General features: G+C 37.1%; 5 protein-coding genes across 12 annotated transcripts; all 5 read left to right on the top strand.

Moving 5' to 3' along the window:
* The first annotated feature begins 853 nt into the window (after positions 1-853).
* Positions 854-4,855, top strand: LOC114726781 (probable serine/threonine-protein kinase At1g01540). Of its 2 annotated transcripts, XM_028913484.1 has the most exons (8): positions 854-1,747; positions 2,552-2,656; positions 2,750-2,872; positions 2,973-3,143; positions 3,420-3,549; positions 3,639-3,848; positions 4,024-4,174; positions 4,457-4,855. In XM_028913484.1, exons 1-8 carry the CDS (start codon positions 1,152-1,154, stop codon positions 4,702-4,704), a joined length of 1,734 nt encoding a protein of 577 aa, XP_028769317.1. In that variant the 5' UTR covers positions 854-1,151; the 3' UTR covers positions 4,705-4,855. The 2 variants fall into 2 exon arrangements, with proteins under 2 accessions (XP_028769317.1, XP_028769318.1); XM_028913485.1 differs by lacking the exon at positions 4,457-4,855 and having other exon boundaries at positions 4,024-4,450.
* Positions 4,856-5,389: 534 nt separating this feature from the next.
* Positions 5,390-8,561, top strand: LOC114726786 (clavaminate synthase-like protein At3g21360). The gene is made up of 3 exons (XM_028913495.1): positions 5,390-6,240; positions 7,058-7,311; positions 7,933-8,561. The coding sequence occupies exons 1-3, from the start codon at positions 5,878-5,880 to the stop codon at positions 8,294-8,296; spliced, it is 981 nt and encodes a 326-aa protein (XP_028769328.1). The 5' UTR covers positions 5,390-5,877; the 3' UTR covers positions 8,297-8,561.
* A 1,805-nt stretch (positions 8,562-10,366) lies between these two features.
* Positions 10,367-16,448, top strand: LOC114726783 (protein BPS1, chloroplastic). Of its 5 annotated transcripts, none has more exons than XM_028913488.1 (3): positions 13,230-13,364; positions 14,469-15,586; positions 16,162-16,448. In XM_028913488.1, the coding sequence occupies exon 2, from the start codon at positions 14,481-14,483 to the stop codon at positions 15,543-15,545; it is 1,065 nt and encodes a 354-aa protein (XP_028769321.1). In that variant the 5' UTR covers positions 13,230-13,364; positions 14,469-14,480; the 3' UTR covers positions 15,546-15,586; positions 16,162-16,448. The 5 variants fall into 5 exon arrangements, with proteins under 5 accessions (XP_028769323.1, XP_028769321.1, XP_028769322.1 ...); XM_028913489.1 differs by having other exon boundaries at positions 16,109-16,448; XM_028913490.1 differs by lacking the exons at positions 13,230-13,364; positions 16,162-16,448 and adding an exon at positions 10,367-10,370 and having other exon boundaries at positions 14,628-15,786.
* On the top strand, positions 10,380-11,974 carry LOC114726787 (clavaminate synthase-like protein At3g21360). The gene is made up of 3 exons (XM_028913496.1): positions 10,380-10,761; positions 10,996-11,249; positions 11,416-11,974. The coding sequence occupies exons 1-3, from the start codon at positions 10,408-10,410 to the stop codon at positions 11,777-11,779; spliced, it is 972 nt and encodes a 323-aa protein (XP_028769329.1). The 5' UTR covers positions 10,380-10,407; the 3' UTR covers positions 11,780-11,974.
* Positions 16,449-18,218: 1,770 nt separating the features above from the next.
* Positions 18,219-22,384, top strand: LOC114726794 (mitogen-activated protein kinase homolog MMK2-like). Of its 3 annotated transcripts, XM_028913505.1 has the most exons (6): positions 18,232-18,529; positions 19,438-19,567; positions 19,762-19,899; positions 20,374-20,706; positions 21,131-21,314; positions 21,662-22,384. In XM_028913505.1, the coding sequence occupies exons 1-6, from the start codon at positions 18,363-18,365 to the stop codon at positions 21,835-21,837; spliced, it is 1,128 nt and encodes a 375-aa protein (XP_028769338.1). In that variant the 5' UTR covers positions 18,232-18,362; the 3' UTR covers positions 21,838-22,384. The 3 variants fall into 3 exon arrangements, with proteins under 3 accessions (XP_028769339.1, XP_028769340.1, XP_028769338.1); XM_028913506.1 differs by lacking the exon at positions 21,662-22,384 and having other exon boundaries at positions 18,219-18,529; positions 21,082-21,280; XM_028913507.1 differs by lacking the exon at positions 21,662-22,384 and having other exon boundaries at positions 18,220-18,529; positions 21,138-21,312.
* Positions 22,385-22,414: the final 30 nt, after the last annotated feature.

The raw sequence follows: 22,414 nt of genomic DNA, 5'->3' as shown, positions 1-22,414 counted from the left end.
AATTTCCACTTCGAATGCTTTCCACTAATTCATACTCCATATGCTCCGGCCTAACTTTTTTTTTTTTTTACTTCCTTAAATGATCATTTTATAATAAAATTGTAAATTTTTTTATAATAATTTACAAAATCAAGGCTACACCTAGTGCCGCTCAATTCAGAACATATGTGCACATATTAATTATATAAAAAAATTAGTTGATTTTGTGATATTTTTTCTTGACCCATCATATACACTAATAAGTTGACCTCATTATTATCATGAAAATTTGTAAGAATGTCATGTGACATCAATGTATAACTGTTGAATTTTTATAATTTTAAAAATGTTACAGTGCTACTCTTGATCATAATATTATTTTATAAGAAACTCAGGTCAAGTTTCAAATTTTTTATATTCATTATGTTAAGTTATTCAATTATACATCGCTATATGTTGTTTCTTTCTTTATATAAATTTATAATTAAATGATATTAAATATTAATATTTTAAAAAATATAACATATGATTAAGTGTGATTTGAAAACCTAACATAAAGAAAATAAAAAATTTGAAGCGAGTATTGTGATTTTAAAAATGTTACTACTCTTGATCATAAAGAGAAAACATACTTTACACGAAGATAATTATACTTTTATGTCACTATGTAATGAGGCATGGGCTTGTGATCAATATATATTTATACTTTAGATTTGGTTTCCATAAAAAATATTTCGAAACCTATCCTGAAAAATCTAAAAGACTATTTAAGCCGTTTCCTTCCACAAGACTCCAATCCTCCATCGGGCTCATACAAAAGAAAATAAACAGAGACAGAAGCTTACAGTCGCTGAATTAAATAATAACGTCTTTGCTTGCCGGTCTGGTCTTGTGTCTCTGAACTTCAATTCAACACGCACTCTCTCTCCTCTCTCTCGCTATCCCACCATTACTTTTCTCTTTCTCCTTCAAAATTTTCACTTCATTGTTCATTCCCTCTCACCCCCTTTACTCCTCCATTGCCCCTTCAGCTTCAACCACTTTTGCTGTGAAAGTTTGCTCTTTTCGGAGTTTTCAGATAAATCTAATGCCTTCCAGTTTGTAGTAAGTGTGCGTGATTGTACTGTGCTGTCTGTTTATTCCCTTCCACAATAAAAGCTGAAACAACAACAATGTTAGCATACGATGCCGCTTTTCTCGATAAAGAGCTATCTAAACGCACCTCAATATTTGGCCTCCCTCTCTGGGTCGTCGTAGGAATCGTCGTCGGCGCCGTCATCGTCCTCGCTCTCTTCCTCCTCTCCCTCTGCCTAACCTCTCGCCGCCACCGGCGCCGCCACAATCCAAAGAAGATTTTTGATCCCACAGATAGTGGCACTCCTGTTGTATCGAAGGAAATCCAGGAGATCGTCCACCTACGTGGCCCCAACCAGCACCACCCTGCGCCACCGCCGGAGATCCATGCTGACATCGGAAAATCAGAGCACCGAGTCGTGGTGTTTTCCGATCGGATTTCTAGTGGAGAGAGCAGGGGCACGGCCTTGAGTGCTTCCGAGACGACGTCGTCTTTTGGTGGTGGGACTGGGAGTGCCGGGCCAGAAGTCTCGCATCTTGGGTGGGGTAGATGGTACACTCTGAGAGAGCTTGAAGTTGCGACTAATGGGTTTTGTGAAGAAAACGTGGTTGGGGAAGGTGGCTATGGAATAGTGTACAAAGGAGCACTCAGTGATGGTACTCGAGTTGCAGTAAAAAACCTTCTCAATAATAAGTATGTATGGCAATTTTATTTTATTTATTTTGATATTGCCTTTCATTTCAGATTTTACTCGCAGAATCATCTTCATTGGAATTGAGACGGACCACGCTAATAATCAAATACTATATCTTCTTAATAACTAAGCTACTTTGAATTACTGTCATCTAGTCATATACAGTTTGGTTTTATTGCTGCGAGTATGACTGTTTCTGCTAGATGTATGGAGCATGCTGGAGAAATCTAATGTTTCAACTTTTTCTACGGGCCCTATCTTGTTTTGTTCATACTGGGTTTCGAATTCATCTGCAGTTTTGTAAAACGATTGTATGCTTAATGTCGGAATATTAGTTTCTTACCGATACAGTCATATTGGTCACCAAATGAAAGGCTACTCTATGTTTTTGGCTTCTTGATTGGATTCCTTGATGATGAATCGTCCTTTAAAGCCTTGATCAAGGCGACGGAAAAAGCAGATAAAAATTTGTGTTTCTATTTATTTTTTTAAAGAAAAAGCACGGCTGATGTTCTCGCTGTGAGTAGTGCTCACTCGTTTTCTCTTCTGCAGTGATCAACAAGACTTCTCATAAGCTGTCATTTGCTTTTGATTGTAGGCCAGTGTTTACTTCTCTTTTACTTCAACTTTTCCCCCCAACTTTTGAAATCTTTCCCTTTTTTCATTGTTGTGTTGTAATGTTAGTAGTTGGGATCTAAAGTGACTCACTTGAGTGAAGAAAAGAATCAACTTTCTTTCTGGGCCTTTATTCTACCACTACTAAATTGATAATGCTCTTCAACTTCATTTTTAACTCATTTTAGGGGCCAAGCTGAGAAAGAATTTAAAGTGGAGGTAGAAGCTATTGGTCGTGTGCGGCACAAGAATCTTGTTAGGCTGCTCGGATACTGTGTTGAGGGAGCATACAGGCATTGATGTTATTTTCTATAACAGCGATTGTTACTTGGGATATTGTTCATGTGCCAGTGAGATAAACATTACCGTCTGATCTTCTTTTACAGGATGCTTGTGTATGAGTATGTTGACAATGGCAATCTAGAACAATGGCTTCATGGGGATGTTGGAGCTGTAAGCCCTCTGACGTGGGATATCCGTATGCACATTATACTGGGCACTGCAAAAGGGTATCATATTCTTGGACTAATCTGCATAAAAATACCATCCATGTTGATGCACGAGTGGTTTGAACTTCTTATCACAGTGCTTATTGTGAACCATTTTCAGATTGGCCTATCTTCATGAGGGTCTGGAACCAAAGGTTGTTCACCGGGATGTAAAGTCTAGCAACATACTCCTAGATCGCCAATGGAACTCGAAAGTTTCAGACTTTGGGCTTGCTAAGCTCTTGTGTTCTGAGAATAGTTATGTCACAACTCGAGTCATGGGCACATTTGGGTTAGTATGATCGAGTTAAGCTAGAACTGTATATGTTCCTTGCTATATAGGCCTTTTTTGGGGCCAAATTTAGTATTTTGGTCTTTGCTATCTGGTAACATCTTTTACAATTCAATATTGTTTATTGACCCTACCCATGGAGTACCTCACTTTGTTACCTGGGGTTCTGTCCCTATAATCAATTCCTGTGCGAGTTCTATAGGTGAAGAGTCAATCTTACTCTAAAATATTTGAAGTCCAGAGATATGATTCTTTCCTTTTTCTTGCTTCCATCAGTTATGTTGCGCCAGAGTATGCCTGCACTGGAATGCTGACTGAAAAGAGTGATATTTATAGCTTTGGAATACTTATCATGGAGATGATTACTGGGAGAAGTCCTGTCGATTATAGCAGACCACAAGGAGAGGTCAGAAAATGCTAGATCTACAACTGTCCATATACCTGATGTCTTTGCAGCTCTGATTATTTTAACTGTGGAAACTGGGAAATTTGCAGGTTAATTTAATAGATTGGTTAAAAACCATGGTTGGAAATCGAAAAGCCGAGCAAGTAGTCGATCCTAAACTCCCCGAGATGCCATCTTCAAAGGCTCTCAAACGGGCACTGCTGGTTGCTCTTCGATGCGTGGATCCTGATGCAACTAAGAGGCCTAAAATGGGGCATATCATCCACATGCTGGAGGCAGATGACCTACTATTCCCTGATGTGAGTTCTTTGCGCCTGCCTATAGACCAAACTCAAGACCCTTCCACAATGCTTAAACCCTCTGCAGTTCCATTATAGGAAAAACATTCCCTTTTCTTGTGTGTTAAAATACGTTTTTCATTCATAAGATGATTTCTTTCATTAAATTCCAGTCTTATACTTTGTTCTTTTGCAGCCTCAGGAACGCCGGATCAGGGGAGAATCTTCACATTCCAATCGTGATCGTCAAGAGAAGAAGGAATTGAATTCAGATAAAAGAAGTAATGGAGAAGGGATCACTGATCAAAGTGAAGCACATGATAGTAGTAGAAGTCATCATCAGCCAAGCAGGTGGAGATAACGGTTTGACAATTAGCTCTTTAACATTTAAAATGGCAACACGTTTTTATCCTCTGATATTTAATTAGTTTGCCAATAATTATTTTTACCCCAATTTTTCTTACCCTGTCTTATACCTGAACATGGGATTCACAGGTATGATGTACACATTCATTATATGTTTATTCTTGTTTGAAGATCAACAGAACTAACAGTAGTGATGTTTATTTTTGATCGATGTATTGTTTTATCTGATAATAATCGAAGGGAGTAGTAATAACTTATTACAGCTGGTTTAACTGGTTGGACGCTTATATTCCTATCAACCTTATTAGAGTCCTACATTTATAATCCTATCAAGCTGGATTTGGACAAACTGGGAAAATGGTACGTGCTTGTGTATAAATATAAAAGAAGCAAAGAGGATTGGATCAAAAATGAAACGGCAACTTCATTGATGGAGGGTTGTGAGAAAAATACAAACAGGGCGGCCCGACAAGAACACGTGTGTTGTCTGCAAATTTTTGTCAGTAGTTGAGGTTTCTTCCCGGTGGAAGCAAGAGGAGGACGGAAAGATGACAATCATTTGATTAGCGGTTGAGGTTAGAAGCTTATGAACTTGAATCTAAAAACTTCAGGTCAAAAACAATTTCTATGTGGGGTGGGGGACGCCCCCTATTTTCGATGACTTTTTCTGCCGACTCCTCAATTCCTGATATTTTGAAGAAACAATTTTTTTTTCATATTGAAACAATTTCTAAAATAAGAAACAATTTCTAAATGTTTTTAAAATTAGATAATTTTTTTTTGTTGGATAAGCAAATTCATATTGAAGAAGCAGGCAGTGTTCAAGAAGTTCTGTAACGTGTGCTTGCTCCTGCCACAATGAATTCTCAGCACGAGCGTCCACCGTTAGCAACACGCGCCTCAACTATGTTTGAGAACACCAAAAACACTGAAAAAAGTTATGACAAAATTCATGTCACAAGCTTAGAATTGTTTCGGTTAATTTATAAATAGCTTTTTAAACATGATTTACAGAATATGAAATAAGTATGTGAAAAGAGTTTTATCTTGACTTATGTAAACTTATTTAAAAATCTGTTTTAAACAGAACTGCAAACAAGTCTTTATTCTTTTAAGTTTAAGAAATACAAACTCATGGTATAATACACTTCTAAGAAATTACTCTAAAAATAAAATTAATACTAAATATATGAATATTTTTATTATAAATTAGGAAAATATGCATATATCAAGTTAATTCTAATATAACCAAAATTATGAAAATATAATACTAAATTAATTAGTCTATAAAAAATAGAAAATAAAAAACATATTTAAAAGTAAACTCTTCAAATTTAAATGTCCCAAATCCTAATTGCATAAATCCAATTCAATGTGTTCCGTTAGCAAAGTAAAATCGTAAACATTGCCTGCTTCTTCAATATGAATTTGCTTATCCAACCCAAAAAAAAAAAACACGTTTATATAAAAGAAAAAGACTTGTGACAGTTTAAAATATGAAGGAAAAAAATTGAGTGCAACAATAATAATCCATGCAGCACAAAAATCCCAAGTGCCTGTGAACCTGGTCAGTGGTCACGTTCGTGCCCCAAGTGGAAAAAAAAAAAAAATCTATCCGAAAGGATCTCCAAGTAGGAATTACTGATTCATAAGCTCCCCGAAAACTCAGTGAGGAAAACCGGCGATGGCAGAGAACTTCGTCAAAATCCAAATCCCACAACAAAAGCTTTACAATGGAATTCAGTTCCCTTCCGTTGTGTCTCCGCGGAGCCCCACTTTCTCCTCTTCTCTTTCCCTTCTCACGCAATCCATCCAAATCCACAAGCAATTCCTGGAATCATTGCTTCTTGAATCCGGCGCTGTACTTCTCAGGGGATTCCATTTGAACACAGCCTCCAATTTCAATGACGTTGTCGAAGCATTTGGCTATGAGGAGCTTCCCTACGTGGGTGGCGCTGCTCCTCGGACTAACGTTGTAGGTCGGGTTTTCACTGCTAACGAATCCCCACCGGACCAAAAGATTCCTTTCCATCATGAAATGGCTCAGGCATGTCTCATCTCAGGCGTCTCAAATTCTATAAATATTTACTCTACAAGCATGTTGGAATGTTTGGACCTGTGTGAAGCATCCATATTAGAATCGTCTCATGTTCAATAAATGCAATCATATACAGATATACTAAAGTTTATGTGTATGTGAGTCTAAATACTGTGCTGTGCTGTTGTGTCAGTGTTGGTGCTTCTTAGGTTGGTATAATTTTTCAATTGGTTAAATTACTGGAAAATCCATGTTGGGCTTGAAATTTATTGGATGTTAACTGCGATAATCTACCTTTAATGTTCCAAGTTCGTTCTATTTTTGCTTTGAAAGCATGCTGACTGGTGGAAGTTAGAACAGGTTAACTTGATCCTTTGTTAAATAAGTGGAGAATGCCTGGTGGTCCTGATTTGCTAATGTTACTTCTACCATTTTGTTTCGGATGATGTTGTGTTAATAGCTTAAATTACATTTGCTGTTTTCAAAATCTTTCGATATTTGCCTTGTATCCATGTTTCGATTTCGGAGCATGTTTGATCTTTTTGATTAACTTAATAGAAAACACATCTGTCTTCTAATGTTAATGTTTCTTCTACCATTTTTGTTCTGATTGATGCGGTGTTAGCGCATTAAGCTTACATTCATTTGTGTCAATTTTTTCCCCGATATGCAAAGTAAATACTGGAATGTAAATGTTGCTTGTTTCATTTTTGTGTGATTAATGTAGCGTTAATAGCTTGAACTTCACATCCTTAAGAGTATGATTTTGAGTGATCAGTTTTTAACTTTGATATTGCATTCTTTTTTTATTGGGATTTCTCAACAGGTACCTGAATTCCCGTCCAAGTTATTTTTCTTCTGTGAAGTGGAGCCTGCGAGTGGAGGTGAAACTCCAATTGTTCTTAGCCATATTGTGTATGAGAGGATGAAAGAGAGGCACCCGGATTTTGTTGAACAATTAGAGAAGCATGGTTTGATGTACATAAGGGTTTTAGGGGAAGACGACAATCCTTCATCTCCCATTGGGCGTGGGTGGAAATCCACCTTCTTGACCAAAGACAAAACCATAGCTGAAGAAAGGTTTGTAGTTTCTAACGTTAATATCACTGTGTCATGTTTCTGTGTTGACACTTTACTGGACAAGAATGAAAGAAGTCTTTTAGAGTTACATTATATGCATTTCTGATAAATATTGGGATGGCACCTTCTATCTTTGGTTTCCTACTTGATAATAGCTATGCATGGTGCGATTATATGGGTCCAAGAATTCTTGTGCCATGGTCCGTGGGCTATGCCTCAATCATTATGGGTAGAATATGGGTGTCGTGTTTGATCCCTACGGAGAAAAAGATGCAGAGATTTTAGCTGTGGTTATGAATGAGCTCATCGGAGAAACTAACCACGTCAGTTGTGGCTATTCCTTCGTTGGTTTACCACTCTTTATAATCGCCCAAGAGAAAACCATAATCACTACTTGTACAAAAACTAGACATGAAAATAATGTCCTTGTGCTTTGTCGACGAGCATTCTTTGACTATGGAAGGACAAGATGACATTCAAGCAGTGAGCAATATATTATCCATGATTTACTTACTCCTTTGTAAAATTTGTTGGCATTGCCACCAAGTTCAAAAATTGTATGACATAACTGTATTATTTGAGTTTCTATATTAACCTGTTGAAAACATGAATATTTTGTAGGGCTGCTAAACTGGGTATGAAGTTGGAATGGTTGGAAGATGGAGGGGTGAGAACAATCACGGGTCCTATCCCAGCTATAAAAATTGACAAAACAAGACAGCGCAAGATTTGGTTTAATAGCATGGTGGCTGCATACACAGGCTGGGAAGATGAACGAAATGATCCTGTAAAGGCCGTGACCTTTGGAGATGGCCAGCCATTACCAGGTGATGTAGTCTATGATTGTCTCAGAATCTTGGAAGAGGAATCTGTAGCCATACCTTGGCAAAAGGGTGATGTTCTGTTGCTGGATAATTGGGCTGTTCTTCATTCTCGAAGATCATTCACACCACCTCGCAGGGTTCTAGCTTCCCTTGTTAAGTAGACTTGAAGCGTTTTGATATCTGGGTTGCGTGTATCAGTGATGGAGAAATATATATTTCTAGTTGGCAGATACCGTAGCTGCAATTTAGGCATTTGATTTGGGTGTCGATATTATGCTACGTTTAGTTAGAGGGAAGATATTTTAGGGGGAATAGAAATAAGAGTAAACTCAGATGTAATATTATTTTATGAAAATTCTGATTCTACTTTTGTATAAATCGTGACTCCTTCACTTGGTCTACTAATAGAAAGAATGATTTGATCGATTGCCTTTGTAACATTTGACAAGTTCTGCGAATTGTCTAATGGGATCTTCATTCTCAGGGTTAGTTTTTCACCGGCCACTCTAAAAATGTGGTTTTCATTTTCAGTAGATGGGTATCTAAGTGGGATGAAAAATCCCATCCAAAAGTTAATTATTGTGGTGGTAGTATCAATCCAATTAAATATCTCATTAAACATCCTATAATATCAAGTCTTCATGAGCCAAGAAATTTGTGAATTAAAATCAAAGATCTAAAGATAATACCATTTCATTATTCTTTCCCTCTAATATGTGAGTACCATTCCTCTCATGGTCATTGGCTACCCATATGTTTCTGTTTATTTTCGGGTTTTATTTTATTGATGATGTCTCATCTTTTTCTTTATTTTTAAAAGCACCAGATTTCTTCCCATACCAATCCTTTCTGCTGCTTACGCTAATTCCAGTTAGAAAAAGATGCGTGTGTTATTGACTTGATAAATGGAAGACAAAACACTAAGGTCACTTTTATGGACTTTATGCATTCACCCGCGGCATTAAAAAGGGAACAAGAAGCAATCAGAGGCTCGATATTTAGTAAAATGGGGCACAAAATATATATAATATAATCGTATGTATATAGAAGCAAAAATGATCATGACGTCTTCAAGAAAAAAATTTTAATTATCAAAAATTCTAATAATAAATGATTAGTATGAAGCTGTTGTTATTTCCTATTCCAGAACTTGTCATTACATGCTTCTTAATTATCAATAAATTTTAGATTGTGTTTGATAGGAAGCATTGAAAATGAGGGATTGAGATTAAGATTGCAATTGAGAAAAATCATTAAAATAGTGTTTCGTATGATTAATTGCTTATTATATGGGATTAGATAAACCCATAGAGGTGGGATTGGGGAATACCACTTCCCCCCATGATATTCTCCAATTCCACATACATAGGTTTGGCTAATCCCACGTAATAAACAATCTCTTATACTAAAGACTCTTTTAATAGTTTTTTTCAATTGCAATCTCAATCTTAATTCCTCATTTTCAATACTTTGTATCAAACAGGACCTTAGGATAAGTAAATCTTTTTTCAGAGAGATTCAAGGCTATAGAGGAACAACACGTGGATCCGACCCGCATCACACACCTGGCTGTGGTGGGTGAGTCTCCCAACAGGGATTTCTATATACGCTAAGGATCGAACTCGAAACCTTGCTTAAGTAGTACCAAGCCGCTTACCACTTGGACCAACTCTCATTGATCGTTGATATTGATATTATGAATGCCAAGATAAGACACTAATTTGCAGTCTCCCAATGGCAGCCACAAAATTTATTTTTCGAGTTGCGTGCTATGAAAACAGAGAAGCCATTGGGCCCGGGCTGAAGTGGATCAAGTCATAGCCACATAAGTGCAGACTTTGAGGCAGCGTCCACATGATAAGAAACTAATTTGCAGTGGCCCACTACTTGTCTCCCAGTGGCAGCCACAAAATTTATTTTTCGAGTTGCGTGCTATGAAAACAGAGAAGCCATTGGGCCCGGGCTGAAGTGGATCAAGTCATAGCCACATAAGTGCAGACTTTGAGGCAGCGTCCACATGATAAGAAACTAATTTGCAGTGGCCCACTACTTGTCTCCCAGTGGCAGCCACAAAATTTATTTTTCGAGTTGCGTGCTATGAAAACAGAGAAGCCATTGGGCCCGGTCTGAAGTGGATCGAGTCATAGCCACATAAGCGCAGACTTTGAGGCAGGGTCCAAAAGTGCGATGATCTCTTCTCCCTGAATCCCGTTCGCATTCTTCATTCATATGCTTGTTTCACCCCAGAAAAAATAGCTCAGGAAAACCGGCAATGGAAGATACCTTCGTCAGAATCCAAATTCCACAGCAAAAGGTTTATGACGGAATTCAATTCCCTTCCGTTGTGTCTCCCACTTCTTCCTCGTCTCTGTCCCGTCTCACTCACTCCATCCACTTCCACAAGCAGTTCCTGGAATCTCTGCTTCTTGAATCGGGTGCCGTACTTCTCAGAGGCCTCCCAGTGAACACAGCCTCCGATTTCAATGAAGTTGTCGAAGCATTTGGCTATGAGGAGCTTCCCTACCTGGGTGGCAATGCTCCTCGGCGTAACGTCGTGGGTCGGGTTTACACTGCCAACGAAGCACCGCCTGATCAGAAGATTCACTTCCACCATGAAATGGCTCAGGCCTGTCTCTGTCTTTTCCTGTGTCTGTTTGGTACACATAATCAAACATAATATATATTGTGGTGTTGTGTTAGTGTCTGTGCTTCTTATTAGGCCGGAAATGTTTATGTTCCTTCTTCCATTTAAAATTTTGTTTTGATTGACATACATGTTGACCGCGGAAACCTACCTTCATTGTGTCACTTTTTTCAGTTTTCACCCTGAAATTATTACTGACTGGGGTTTTATCAACAGCTACCTGCGTTCCCTTCAAAGTTGTTTTTCTTCTGCGATGTGCTGCCTGCTAGTGGAGGTGAAACTCCAATTGTTCCCAGCCATATTGTGTACGAGAAGATGAAGGAGAGGCACCCAGAATTTGTTGAACAACTGGAGAAGCATGGTTTGATATACATAAGGGTTTTAGGGGAAGAAGACAACCCTTCATCTCCAATTGGGCGTGGCTGGAAATCCACCTTCTTGACCCAAGACAAGATCGTAGCTGAAAAAAGGTTCGTAGAATTTGACTTTAATATCATTGTACCATGTTTCTGTCTTGTCGCTTCAGTAAGAATGGAAGAGAGAAGTCTGTTAGCATTTCATCTTCTGTTTTTGGGACGACATCATCATATCTCTGTCAACCTGCTTGACCTCAGCTTCACTTTATTTTCACTGCAGGGCGGCGAGATTAGGAATGAAGCTGGAATGGTTGGAAGATGGAGGAGTAAAGACAATAATGGGTCCAATCGCAGGTATAAAGCAAGACGAGGCAAGACAACGTAAGATTTGGTTCAACAGCTTGGTGGCTGCATACACAGGTTGGAAAGATGAACGAAATGATCCTGCCAATGCTGTCACGTTCGGAGATGGCAAACCATTGCCAGGTGATGTCGTCCATGACTGTCTCAGAATCTTGGAGGATGAATCTGTGGCCGTTCCTTGGCAAAAGGGCGATGTTCTGTTGATTGATAATCTGGCCGTCCTTCATTCTCGAAACACATATAAACCACCTCGCCGCGTTCTTGCTTCTCTTGCTAAGTAATAATCCTGAAGCTGTTTCTGATTTGGCTGCGTCTATGAATGATGGGGACTCCATAATTTAGGAATGTGATTTGGGTGCCTTTATATTGCCTCTCTTGGTTGTTGAATGAAATTGTTGGGCAAGTAAAACCAAGACTGGTAGTTGAAACAATCGTTCAAGTTCATGGAAGGAAATTCTATGTTTTTTTAGAAGAAATTCTATATTTTATAATTATACTTATTTTGAGAAAGCTTTGGTGCTTAAACTTATATAATTAGTATATTTCTTTTAATTTTGAATCAACTCAAAATAAGCGTTACTAATAATAGTTTCTTATAGGGTAAGTAATGGGTACAAATGAGGGGGAAAATATAAAATATATAAGTTTACGAATACATATTTTCCCTATTTAGCGCGCTTTGAGAAAGATAAAAATGCTTTTTGGTTTTTATATTTGGTTTGCTAAACATAATAAATATATATAAATTAAAGATGAGTAAATGATTGTGATTCATATCAATAAAAATGACTCATATCGTTGCAAACAATTAAAAGTGAAAAATCCAAATTTTTTTAAAAGAAATGTGAAAGAAATTATATTCTGCTTAACAAAATTACACCAAAAGTGGCATAGCACTCTATAAAAAAAGGTTATTCTGGATAGGGAACAAGGATCGTGACTCTCATGACGACTCAAGGCCTGGCATTTAGCTGATTTTGCGTTTGTGTATATGAGAAAAAAATTAAATGTTTTGAAAGTATTAAATTAAGAATTAATAAAAATTACTTCAAATTGAAAATTAAAAAAATGAAAAGGGTGAAACAATATAAAGGAACAAATTGAAGATTAGGTCAAATTGATACAATGTGAAGGAAATATTACCACTTAATAGTTGAATAAATTAAAAGTGTATGTGGGTTTTGTAAAACAGATAGTACGGTACAAAAAAAATTCCATAATTAAAATAAGAGAAAATTCCAGAAAAAGCTCTTGAAATATAGAAAATTTCATATTGGGTTCTGGAATTTTGAAAATGACAGAAAGAGTCAATAACCCAACCTGTTATTTGCAAAATCAAGAGGAATTGACAGCTTTGCCTTCATTTGTATTCACTACAATGATTTAAAGAATCACTAATAGTTATTCTCTATACTAATCTAGGTAATGCCTAAACTCGTATAGTGATTCCTTAAATCATTGGGGTGAATACAAATGAGAGCAAAGTTGTCAATTCCTCTTGATTTTGCAAATGACAGGTTGAGTCATTGACCCTTTTTATCATTTTTAAAATTTCAGGACCCAATATGAAATTTTTTATGTTTTAAGGGCTTTTTTTGAGGTTTTTCCTTAAAATAAAATATAAGGAAAATGTATTTGACCCTAAAAAATATAAAAGTAATTTGTAAACGAAAAGATATTAAAAGGGTTCGCTTTCCCGAAACGTCATTCAGCAATGCTGGGTAACGCTATCAAAACCTGCCGCTCCAGCCACCACAATTCAGCCTCCATTGATCTCATCCTCTAGATCTGAAAGTCTCCGAGAGGCAAAAGCTCTATCGTTGACTCAAATTCTCTGATCTTTCCGACCTCTGCGATCACATACAGGTACGTTCTCTCTCGCTATGCCTCCATGTGCTCCTTTACCTTCTCAATTAGTTGATTTGTTTCTCTTTTATTTGGAGAAAATCCGGAGATTCAGATCTCCTTTGCACAGTCGGTGAAGTCTTCGCCTTAATCGGGCTCTCAATATGCCGATCTACCATATTTGCTGAAGTTTAGACAATTTTAGCTTTTACTTCTGCCAAAATCCCCCCCCTGGGGGGGTGGTTGGCGGTGAGTTTCTTATTTATTTCTTTGTTTGTGACGTGCAAGAATATGCAGAAACGAACTGAAGTTAAAATTTTGATTCTGGAATTTTGTTTCCCTAGTAACCACCAGATCCTGGGATTATACCTTTTCTTTTTCTAAGTAAATTATAAGCTTTTTTTTTTCCCCTGGAATTTTCGTTCACAGTCCGTATGTTCTTTGAGATAAAAAGGTTAAAATGATATCTCACCATATTTTAGCTTGGATGCTTGATGATGAAAGAGGAACTTTATGATGGATGAATTCATAGCGTAATTTTCTGATTTTGGAATTGTTTCCTTAATAACAATATCTTATGGTTTTGCCTTCAAAAATTGTAAGTTAAAAATTTTAGAGGAATTTTGTTTCTCAATCCTAAGGTTCTGTGAGATAAATTGGTTCAAATGATCTCTCTGACCATGCTTTAGCCTGGATGCTTGATGCTGAAAGAGGAACTTTTTATTGCAGAAGAGTTCAATGAATGTTTAACTAGCAGCGATATGTCTGTGTGTGTCAGTGACTCAGTGATATATTTATTACTTTATGTTTAACTCCTGCGTGGAGGAGATTTATATAGGTAGAGTTAGAGGGGAAGTGGGAAGTATGGCTTCGTAATATGAATCCACGCAATGGATGATGAAGTCTGTATTTGGGTTTGATTTACTTTGAATATAGATTAGTTTTGTATTGCGATATTGTCAACTGTATAGCTATTGTCCACTTTCATTATTTAATGGATCCATAGCTAGCTAGCCTGATATATTGAACATCAATGTTTGGAGTTCTGAGACTTTGTTAGATGCATATGCTTCTGACCTATTTGGCAATACTGTACATCCTGATTTTCCATTTTTGCTGTTACAGTAGAACGGAAAAATGAGCCGAGCACGGGATCCACACAGATCTTTCTTCCCTTTTGGAAACCCTTTCCGAATGTTATCACCTAAAGGCTCTCAAATGTCCTCACAACTTCTTGGAATATTAAATTCTTTTGAGGCAACACTGGCAGAGAGGCTGAAGAAGCTTATGCCGAAAAACGAGGATGAAATTCGTAGTATATCATGGATGACCCTAGCAATGGAATCACTTTGTGAAACTCACAATGATATAAAAACCCTTGCACTAGATATTGATCTCCCTGTGAGTGATTGGGATGAAAAATGGATTGATGTGTACTTAGACATAAGTGTGAAGCTGCTCGATATATGCATTGCATTTAGTTCTGAGCTCTCACGCCTGAACCAGGGGCATCTTTTGCTTCAGTGTGCGTTACACAATTTAAACACCCCCTCACCACAGCAGTTTGTGCGAGCATGTTCTTCAATCGATGGATGGAGGAATCATATTAGTTCTAGGAATCCTAGGATTGAGAAATGTGACACCATTTTAGATAATCTTTTGGGATCACTTGATTTGCCAAAGGTTAAGAATTCAGCTAAAGGGAAGGTTTTGATGCAAGCTATGTATGGGGTCAAGGTGCAAACAGCATTTTTATGCAGTGTGTTTGCTGCAGTTTTCTCAGGCTCTGCAGAAAAGTTGTTAGGGTTGGATGTAGCTGACACATATTTGTGGGCTCAAGCTTTTACAAGTTTGCGGAACGTTGTAAATGAGGAAATTAAAATTAAAGTTAGATTTTCCAATGGAAGGTTTGCTGTATTGAAGGAGTTGGAAGCAGTTGATGCCTTTGTGAAGAAATTATACCCTATAATCCAGGGTGAACAAGATGCTGTTGAGACAGAAGCGCTTCAGAAGACTGTTGAGGAAACAAGCAGGGCGGCAGAGAAGCTTTCACAAGGATTAGACCATCTTGCAAAGGAAGTGGATGGTTTTTTCCGAGTAGTCTTATCTGGCCGTGATGCCTTGCTATCTTCTCTGAGGTCAGGTGCAACTTTCTGCGACAATATCCCTAGGGGTACTATGGATGAGCAGAGAGTAAATTGAATATGCTGCAACCTAACTCTGTTACATACTGATGGGCCTAGGTATGGTGGCGTTTTATGTTTTATGGTCTATTGTGGTTTTCAGTCTTGTTTGGCTTATTGTTGTATTTATTGTAGGTTATGTTACAATGCTATGGCGGGGAAATGTATAAGTTGGCGTAATTGTGTAATGTCAAACAATATAAAATATATGAATAGTGTTTTATGTGAACTTGCAAGCTGGAAAGTGTTGACTCCTAGTATCTTTGGATCTTTTCTGTATTCCTTTTTGGGAGGGATTCTGTTTCTTGCGTATCACGCTCTTCTATTTTTAATAGCAAGCGATAATGCGCATATTAGATGCTGGAGCTGCTTTGTCAAGTGGAATTTGTTTGACCTGAAATTGATAGACATTACATTGGATGAATTTGCAGCTATAGTTCATTATAGAACATGAATTAATCTGCAGCATGATTGTTCATACCTGATTTGGTTTTAGTTTAACCTGATGGATCCACTGAAAAGAACTTGATAGCTGTCGCAACAACGTAGTTTTCCTCATCTCTTTTTGGCCATGCTTTTCAGCCTTTATGGCATTGATTGGATTCCTGATATGTTAAATGTTCTTGCTGATGAAGATCTCTCGGGCGAAGTTCGGCAACCTTGAATCAATCCCCAATAGCTATTGAGGCTTGTGCCTTTTGCTATTTAATAAGCATATGTGCACTTGGTGACCCATCAACTGTTTCAGAGGCGAGGGAGCAGAAACAATATGGAGTTGGAAGGGTAAAACTCTGCAAAGGATTACAGGGCAGGCGAAAGGGTTATACCGAACATTAACCGTGATTGACAAATTTAACAACCACTCAGATAACTCTAACTCTATGACAACGGTGACTTGATAAAATGTATAGAATTTTTTTTTATTTTTATATATAGACCTCCCCCCCCCCCCCAAATTTAGAACATCGAAATGTTTTTTTTTTCCTTTTAAACATTGACAAGTCTATTGTTTTACAAGTATGATTACTCTAAGGGGTGTTTGGGTAACTAAGAAAGTGTTTTTAAAAAATATTTTTTTACAAATCGAGATAAATTTTTTTATATATTTATTTCGTATAGTATAAAATTATTTTTAAAAATTATGTTTCGGTATGCATTCAAGCATTCCCGATTTCTGAATACAGGATTAATTATGTGGGATAACACCATTTCAAAAGAGTAGTGTGAACTGAAGAATACGTGTTGATTATTTTTCCATAGCAAAGGAAGGAGATCAATCTCGTTTCCATCTTGTTCTTGCTGGTCAAATACCTTCTAGAGTACTTTTTTTTTTATCACCTGAACCTTCTAGAGTACTTCAAATTCTTATGTTTGACCTTGACTAAGGGAGAGTTTGGAAGCCCTTAAAAATACTTAAAACAAATTCTTTCACTCAAGTTGAGATAAAAAAATTTTCTCATATATTTATTTTGAATATTGTAAAATTATTTTTAAAAAGTCAATCTAAACACCCCTTAAAATAATACAATTGTCAGTACGGACTGGTCCAAGTTGTAATGAGAAATGCCACAAGTGATACATTTGCATATTTGAGGAACAAATCGTTGGCTCTCCATGCTTTTGTACTTTTCTTTCGTTCCTTTTATTTTCTAGTAGTTCTCTCCCTTTTTTTTCATGCAATACATTAATCATATACCTGAAGCAAGTCTTCGCGTCCCCAAGTATTATCTATTTTGTGCATCTCAAGGACAAAAAAATTTGAGGACAAAAGAGGTTGTTGAAGTTGTTATATAGAAGTGTACGCATTGTTTAAGATAGATCAAGTGATCAACCTTATGGACTATCACTTCAGTTAGAAAGCATCCATCTTAAATTTCAATCAAGAAAAAAAAACATGAAAAAATTGATCGATCTTTTTGTCATCAAGTCAGACATTTGACTAAACTGTTTTGTGGAGTTTGGTCAGATTAAAAGAAGTTTTCAGTTGACACAAAACCTGATGGTATTTTTATTTTTTTTCAACTTAGAAATAACAAAAATCTGTAGGCTGGCGGTTTCAATCCTAAGTTCCTAACCTTAGACTTTGACCATTGTGCCTTTATCTTCGTCGTCCTCACACGCTCACCCTTTTTTTTGCCCAATCTTCAAACTTTGCAAACCACTCTTGCCTTCCCACACTTTATCTGACCCCGATTTTCCGAACGTGCAACTTCGTAGAAATTACAGGTATATGACTATTTTGGAAAAAAAAAAGTATTGCTATAAGATATGAGAAAAGTTTAATCGATCCTTTCACCCCAACAAAAATCCATCGATCCAACTTATTCCTTTTTTATTCTTACAAGTTAACAAGTTTTTGTCCAAAACAAAAGGGTAAAAATACCAAAAGAAAAAAAAAGGGGAAGGACTTTTATCAGCGTATTGAATAGTTATATATATATATATATATTTCAATTTCACCTCATATGAATAAATAATAATTAATAGACATGCGTTGAACAAATTAATAAAGGAAATAAATTTGTAGATATTTTACTTTCGTAATTTTTTGAAATTATCTACTTATTTATCAAAGTCAATTTCTTCACGAGTCATACAAGCGTGCGTTCCAAGTTCAAAAGCCTCCTTCAAAGTTTTCACACAAACGCGTTCTCTCCCCCCCCCCCCCCCAAAAAAAAACCGAAAAGAAATGTCAAAATTCTTTCTTAAATCTACCGACACGTCCCCTCCCAATTCAGCATCTCCTCTTCCGATTTGGCTGTTTTCCCTCTGGTATTTTGCTTTCTTAAGTTCTTCCCATTTCGGAATCGGACCTCTCAAGCAAAGTTCTAAAGACATGTCTGTTCAATCACTCTCTGCTTCAGCTGAGCACAACATCCAAGGGGCGCCCACTCATGGTGGACGCTACGTTCAGTACAATGTGTACGGAAACCAATTCGAGGTTTCCAGAAAGTACGTGCCTCCACTTCGGCCTGTGGGCAGAGGTGCTTACGGTATTGTTTGGTAAGAAATTTTGTGGCTTTGAACTTTTGTATTGATTTAACTTGCTTCGGGAGTTTTACCGTGTTTTTGTTGATTCTGGGGTGTTTGTGGGGTTGCTTTAAGGCATGTTTTGGGGGACTTCGGATTTGTGACTTTGAAAGCAAGAAAGTTCTCTCTTCTGATAATTGAACCATTTGTCAGTGGAGTACTTAAAAGGTGAAGGCTTACTTATATATGTGGAGGGACTAGATTCTTGTTATTTACTTTATGGGGGATTTTAGACATTTCTCACGGGGTTTGGCATGTATTATTCGGTATTTTCTGTCATTGGCAAAATCTAATTTTCTTAAGTAATGATCGAAGTGATTATTTTGGTGATGATGGACGCTATATTTAAGTTCACACCAAAATTGCTCATCTTCTTAAATAACATAGGGGTCTTTCACTTTTTTATTAATTGTTACGGGCGGAAAAAAATTACAAAGCTGAATCAGTGTGTCGGTTATTTTTTCTATGTAGTTAACATTCGAGTTATCGCCATTTCTTGTTATCGTTTGAGTTTGATTGGAATACATTAATTTAGAAGTTGCTCACATTGGATTAAATTGACTATATATAGTTTTGTGCATTCTTTATTGTGCACTGGATTATCTCTGTGTACGGATTCATTAGTTTTTCTTAAATCAAATTGTAACTCATGATTCAATGATTCATATGGTATCTCTGTGATCTGGTTGTATAGAAACTATAAAGAGCACAATATCATTGAATTAAGGATCACTTATTTGTGACAGTTTCCTATAATTTGGCGTTTGGTTCTCATTTATCTTTTATGCGACTTGTATGTCTTTTATCAACAATCTGAATTCAATATTATTATAAGAATAATTATTATTATTCACTAGATACATTTTTGTAATTTTCTTTAGTGCTGCTGTAAATGCTGAGACACGTGAGGAAGTTGCAATTAAGAAGATTGGCAATGCATTCGACAACAGAATAGATGCCAAAAGGACCTTACGTGAAATTAAACTGCTTCGGCACATGGATCATGAAAATGTAATTTTGGCAAACTTTTTATTAGCTTCTTATAATTAAACCTTGTTTTCTCATTATTGTTTATTTGGTCTTTATTTTTTCTTTGGTTCAGAAAATTCACTTTGTTTGATTTATTCTTTATTCTCTCATTCATCTACTTCTGAACTCAGCTTTCAAAGAGCACTGCTCACTGTTCTGTTAATTTTCCAATGCAGGTCATAGCCCTCAAAGACATCATTCGACCTCCACAGAAGGAGAATTTCAATGATGTGTACATTGTGTATGAATTAATGGACACTGATCTGCACCAAATAATACGTTCCAATCAACTGTTGACTGATGATCATTGTCGGGTTGGCACTTCAACTATTTGTTTTGGCTTATGAAATTTAATGTGCACCTTTCTTTTCTACATGGAGTTTTCCCTCTTTGCTAATTAATTGTTTGCTTTGTTGACTGTATACTTTATGTTGTCCTTCAATGTTTTATGGGATGCATTTTCCTTTTTACAATCACGGATGCCCTTTGGACAATGGGGAGTGTATTCTTAGAGTAGAGTAAAATCTGAATTTTTGAGAATCTTCGGTGTAATTATCAGCCGAGATCTTTTGATCTCGACAGTAATTTGATTGTGTAGGATGTTGTGTGTATGTGTATATATTTGCTTGGCCTCCTGATTACTTACACGTGAAAATGATAAGAACAATGCAAGTAGTGCTTTTACAATTTATATTTAATCTTATACTTAATTTTCTTCGACTTTCATCCAGTAATTGCATATAATTATATCTCTGTCTTACTGTCATTAATAAGATCTATTCCTTCAGTATTTTCTGTATCAGTTGCTACGAGGACTCAAATATATACATTCAGCAAATGTTTTGCATCGTGATTTAAAGCCGAGCAATTTGTTCTTGAATGCCAATTGTGACCTTAAGATTGGAGACTTTGGGCTTGCCAGAACTACGTCTGAAACTGATTTTATGACTGAGTATGTGGTCACTCGATGGTACCGGGCTCCAGAATTGCTTCTTAATTGTTCAGAATATACTGCTGCTATTGACATATGGTCTGTTGGTTGTATCCTTGGTGAAATGATGGTAAGGCAGCCCCTCTTCCCTGGCAAAGATTATGTCCATCAGCTGAGACTAATCACAGAGGTAAATGCCATAAAACTAAACTTTTTTTTTTTTGGGTGCATATCCCTTGTTATACTTTCTAATGAAAGGACATGAAGCTGAAACTGCTCTAAGAATCGTATATAAGTGATTATGAAGTGTGGGTGTGGGAGGCTGGTTTATAAAATTTGTATCACTCACCTTGAGTTTGATCACACTTCTATCAAACCCTGTCGCTATAGGAGTCAGGAAGGTCTTTTCTTTGAAAAAAATAAAAAGGGAAAAAGAAACTGAAGTACAATTGAAAACCAAGCGCATGAACCCAAAATTTGAAATACGAGAGGTTCGAGTGTGTGATTCTGTATATCTTTGAACTTGCTACAAATCGACCATGCTCATACAAGATTTTTCAACCAAGCTACCGTGTTGAGAAATGATAATGACAAAATTCCGTATCCTTTCAAAGCTCATAGGTTCACCTGATGATGCTAGCCTTGGATTTCTGCGGAGTGATAATGCTCGTAGATATGTAAGACAGCTTCCACAATATCCCAGACAACAGTTTTCTGCTAGATTTCCCAACATGTCTCCTGGTGCTGTTGATTTGCTGGAGAAGATGCTTGTCTTTGACCCTAACAGACGCATTACAGGTGACTTGGCTCACACTAAGGCATTATCTATCTATCTATCTTTGACGGAGTTGGGACTGCTGATTATTCCTAGCGGCTGCCTGAGTCGAAAGAGATGAAAACATTATCAGATGCCTAGTCTCACATGAAGTAGTGTAGGCTCCTCTATGAGATATTTTAGCGGATAGGTTCTCTCAATTTCTAGTCTCTTGATAGCAGGTTTTCTGAGCCTATCATTTTTGGTGAAAACCTGTGTGGGCTGTGTTAATCCTTTGAGCTGTTGCCCGCTAAGGCATATTAATTACGATGGATTCTTCTTTTTCTTGAAAGAATATTTTCATTGATAGCACCTTATGCTTGTTATGCAGTTGATGAGGCTCTGTGCCACCCATACTTGGCACCTCTTCATGATATAAATGAGGAACCCGTTTGCCCCAGACCTTTCAGTTTTGATTTTGAGCAGCCGTCATTTACTGAGGAAGATATCAAGGAACTTATCTGGAGAGAATCTGTGAAGTTCAATCCTGATCCACCGCATTTCTGAGACACTGCTGTGCATGCTCGATGAAATACTTGATTGGTTCATAAACAACACTATCTGGAAAGCTTTAAGTCCTCCAGAAGGGAAGTTCTGAAAATATATCGAAGATGATCGCAACTTAACGAAAGCTTGATGAAGTCTTTTTATTTAGCTCAGTCTCACGTTCTTGGATATATGCACTGTTGCCATGTTTTGTGGCAGAAGGATCAGAAGTTAAGCAGCACTCTGCGAGGCTGCTTGTGCCGAAATCTCAGAGATGTTTCAGCAGAATATGTGTGAGAGCTCCTACTTATTCTTGGTGTATCTGTCTTTCAGCTAAGACAGACTAGGACCTTAAATTATTGCAGTGATCTGGTGCTGCTAGTTTTTATATCCTTTAGGTCAAGAAGCATACACTAGAACACTTTGATTTGTAGGGACAGACGTGTGAATGTACTGGTGTGTTAGTGTTTCGAATGTTTCAGAAATAGTATGGGTTGGTCAGTTTCTCCGAGTTTGGTCATTGTTTCGGCTGAAGTTAAACATCAATGTAAGAAAACTTTTTTCTTTATCTTTTAAAGCCGCAAGCTAGTTGATGTTT

The sequence above is a fragment of the Neltuma alba genome, unplaced genomic scaffold, assembly GCF_004799145.2.
Source record: "Neltuma alba isolate B1F8T4 unplaced genomic scaffold, ASM479914v2 tig00012402_pilon, whole genome shotgun sequence".
Lineage (NCBI taxonomy): Eukaryota > Viridiplantae > Streptophyta > Magnoliopsida > Fabales > Fabaceae > Neltuma > Neltuma alba.
Note: the sequence above shows the minus strand (reverse complement) of the source record. Positions and strands in the feature narration are given on the sequence as shown.

What these genes read in the sequence shown, in the direction of transcription:
- LOC114726781 (XM_028913484.1), top strand. Translation starts at nt 1,152, where the DNA reads ATGTTAGCATACGATGCCGCTTTTCTCGATAAAGAGCTATCTAAACGC. An exon ending in TGTGTTGAGGGAGCATACAG is followed by an intron (nt 2,657 to 2,749) that starts GCATTGATGTTA and finishes CTTCTTTTACAG; the next exon opens with GATGCTTGTGTATGAGTATG. An exon ending in TAGAAGTCATCATCAGCCAA is followed by an intron (nt 4,175 to 4,456) that starts GCAGGTGGAGAT and finishes AACTTATTACAG; the next exon opens with CTGGTTTAACTGGTTGGACG.
- LOC114726786 (XM_028913495.1), top strand. Translation starts at nt 5,878, where the DNA reads ATGGCAGAGAACTTCGTCAAAATCCAAATCCCACAACAAAAGCTTTAC. An exon ending in TCCATCATGAAATGGCTCAG is followed by an intron (nt 6,241 to 7,057) that starts GCATGTCTCATC and finishes ATTTCTCAACAG; the next exon opens with GTACCTGAATTCCCGTCCAA. An exon ending in AAAACCATAGCTGAAGAAAG is followed by an intron (nt 7,312 to 7,932) that starts GTTTGTAGTTTC and finishes AATATTTTGTAG; the next exon opens with GGCTGCTAAACTGGGTATGA.
- LOC114726787 (XM_028913496.1), top strand. Translation starts at nt 10,408, where the DNA reads ATGGAAGATACCTTCGTCAGAATCCAAATTCCACAGCAAAAGGTTTAT. An exon ending in TCCACCATGAAATGGCTCAG is followed by an intron (nt 10,762 to 10,995) that starts GCCTGTCTCTGT and finishes TTTTATCAACAG; the next exon opens with CTACCTGCGTTCCCTTCAAA. An exon ending in AAGATCGTAGCTGAAAAAAG is followed by an intron (nt 11,250 to 11,415) that starts GTTCGTAGAATT and finishes TTTTCACTGCAG; the next exon opens with GGCGGCGAGATTAGGAATGA.
- LOC114726794 (XM_028913505.1), top strand. Translation starts at nt 18,363, where the DNA reads ATGTCTGTTCAATCACTCTCTGCTTCAGCTGAGCACAACATCCAAGGG. An exon ending in GGTGCTTACGGTATTGTTTG is followed by an intron (nt 18,530 to 19,437) that starts GTAAGAAATTTT and finishes AATTTTCTTTAG; the next exon opens with TGCTGCTGTAAATGCTGAGA. An exon ending in AGCTGAGACTAATCACAGAG is followed by an intron (nt 20,707 to 21,130) that starts GTAAATGCCATA and finishes ATCCTTTCAAAG; the next exon opens with CTCATAGGTTCACCTGATGA.
- LOC114726783 (XM_028913488.1), top strand. Translation starts at nt 14,481, where the DNA reads ATGAGCCGAGCACGGGATCCACACAGATCTTTCTTCCCTTTTGGAAAC.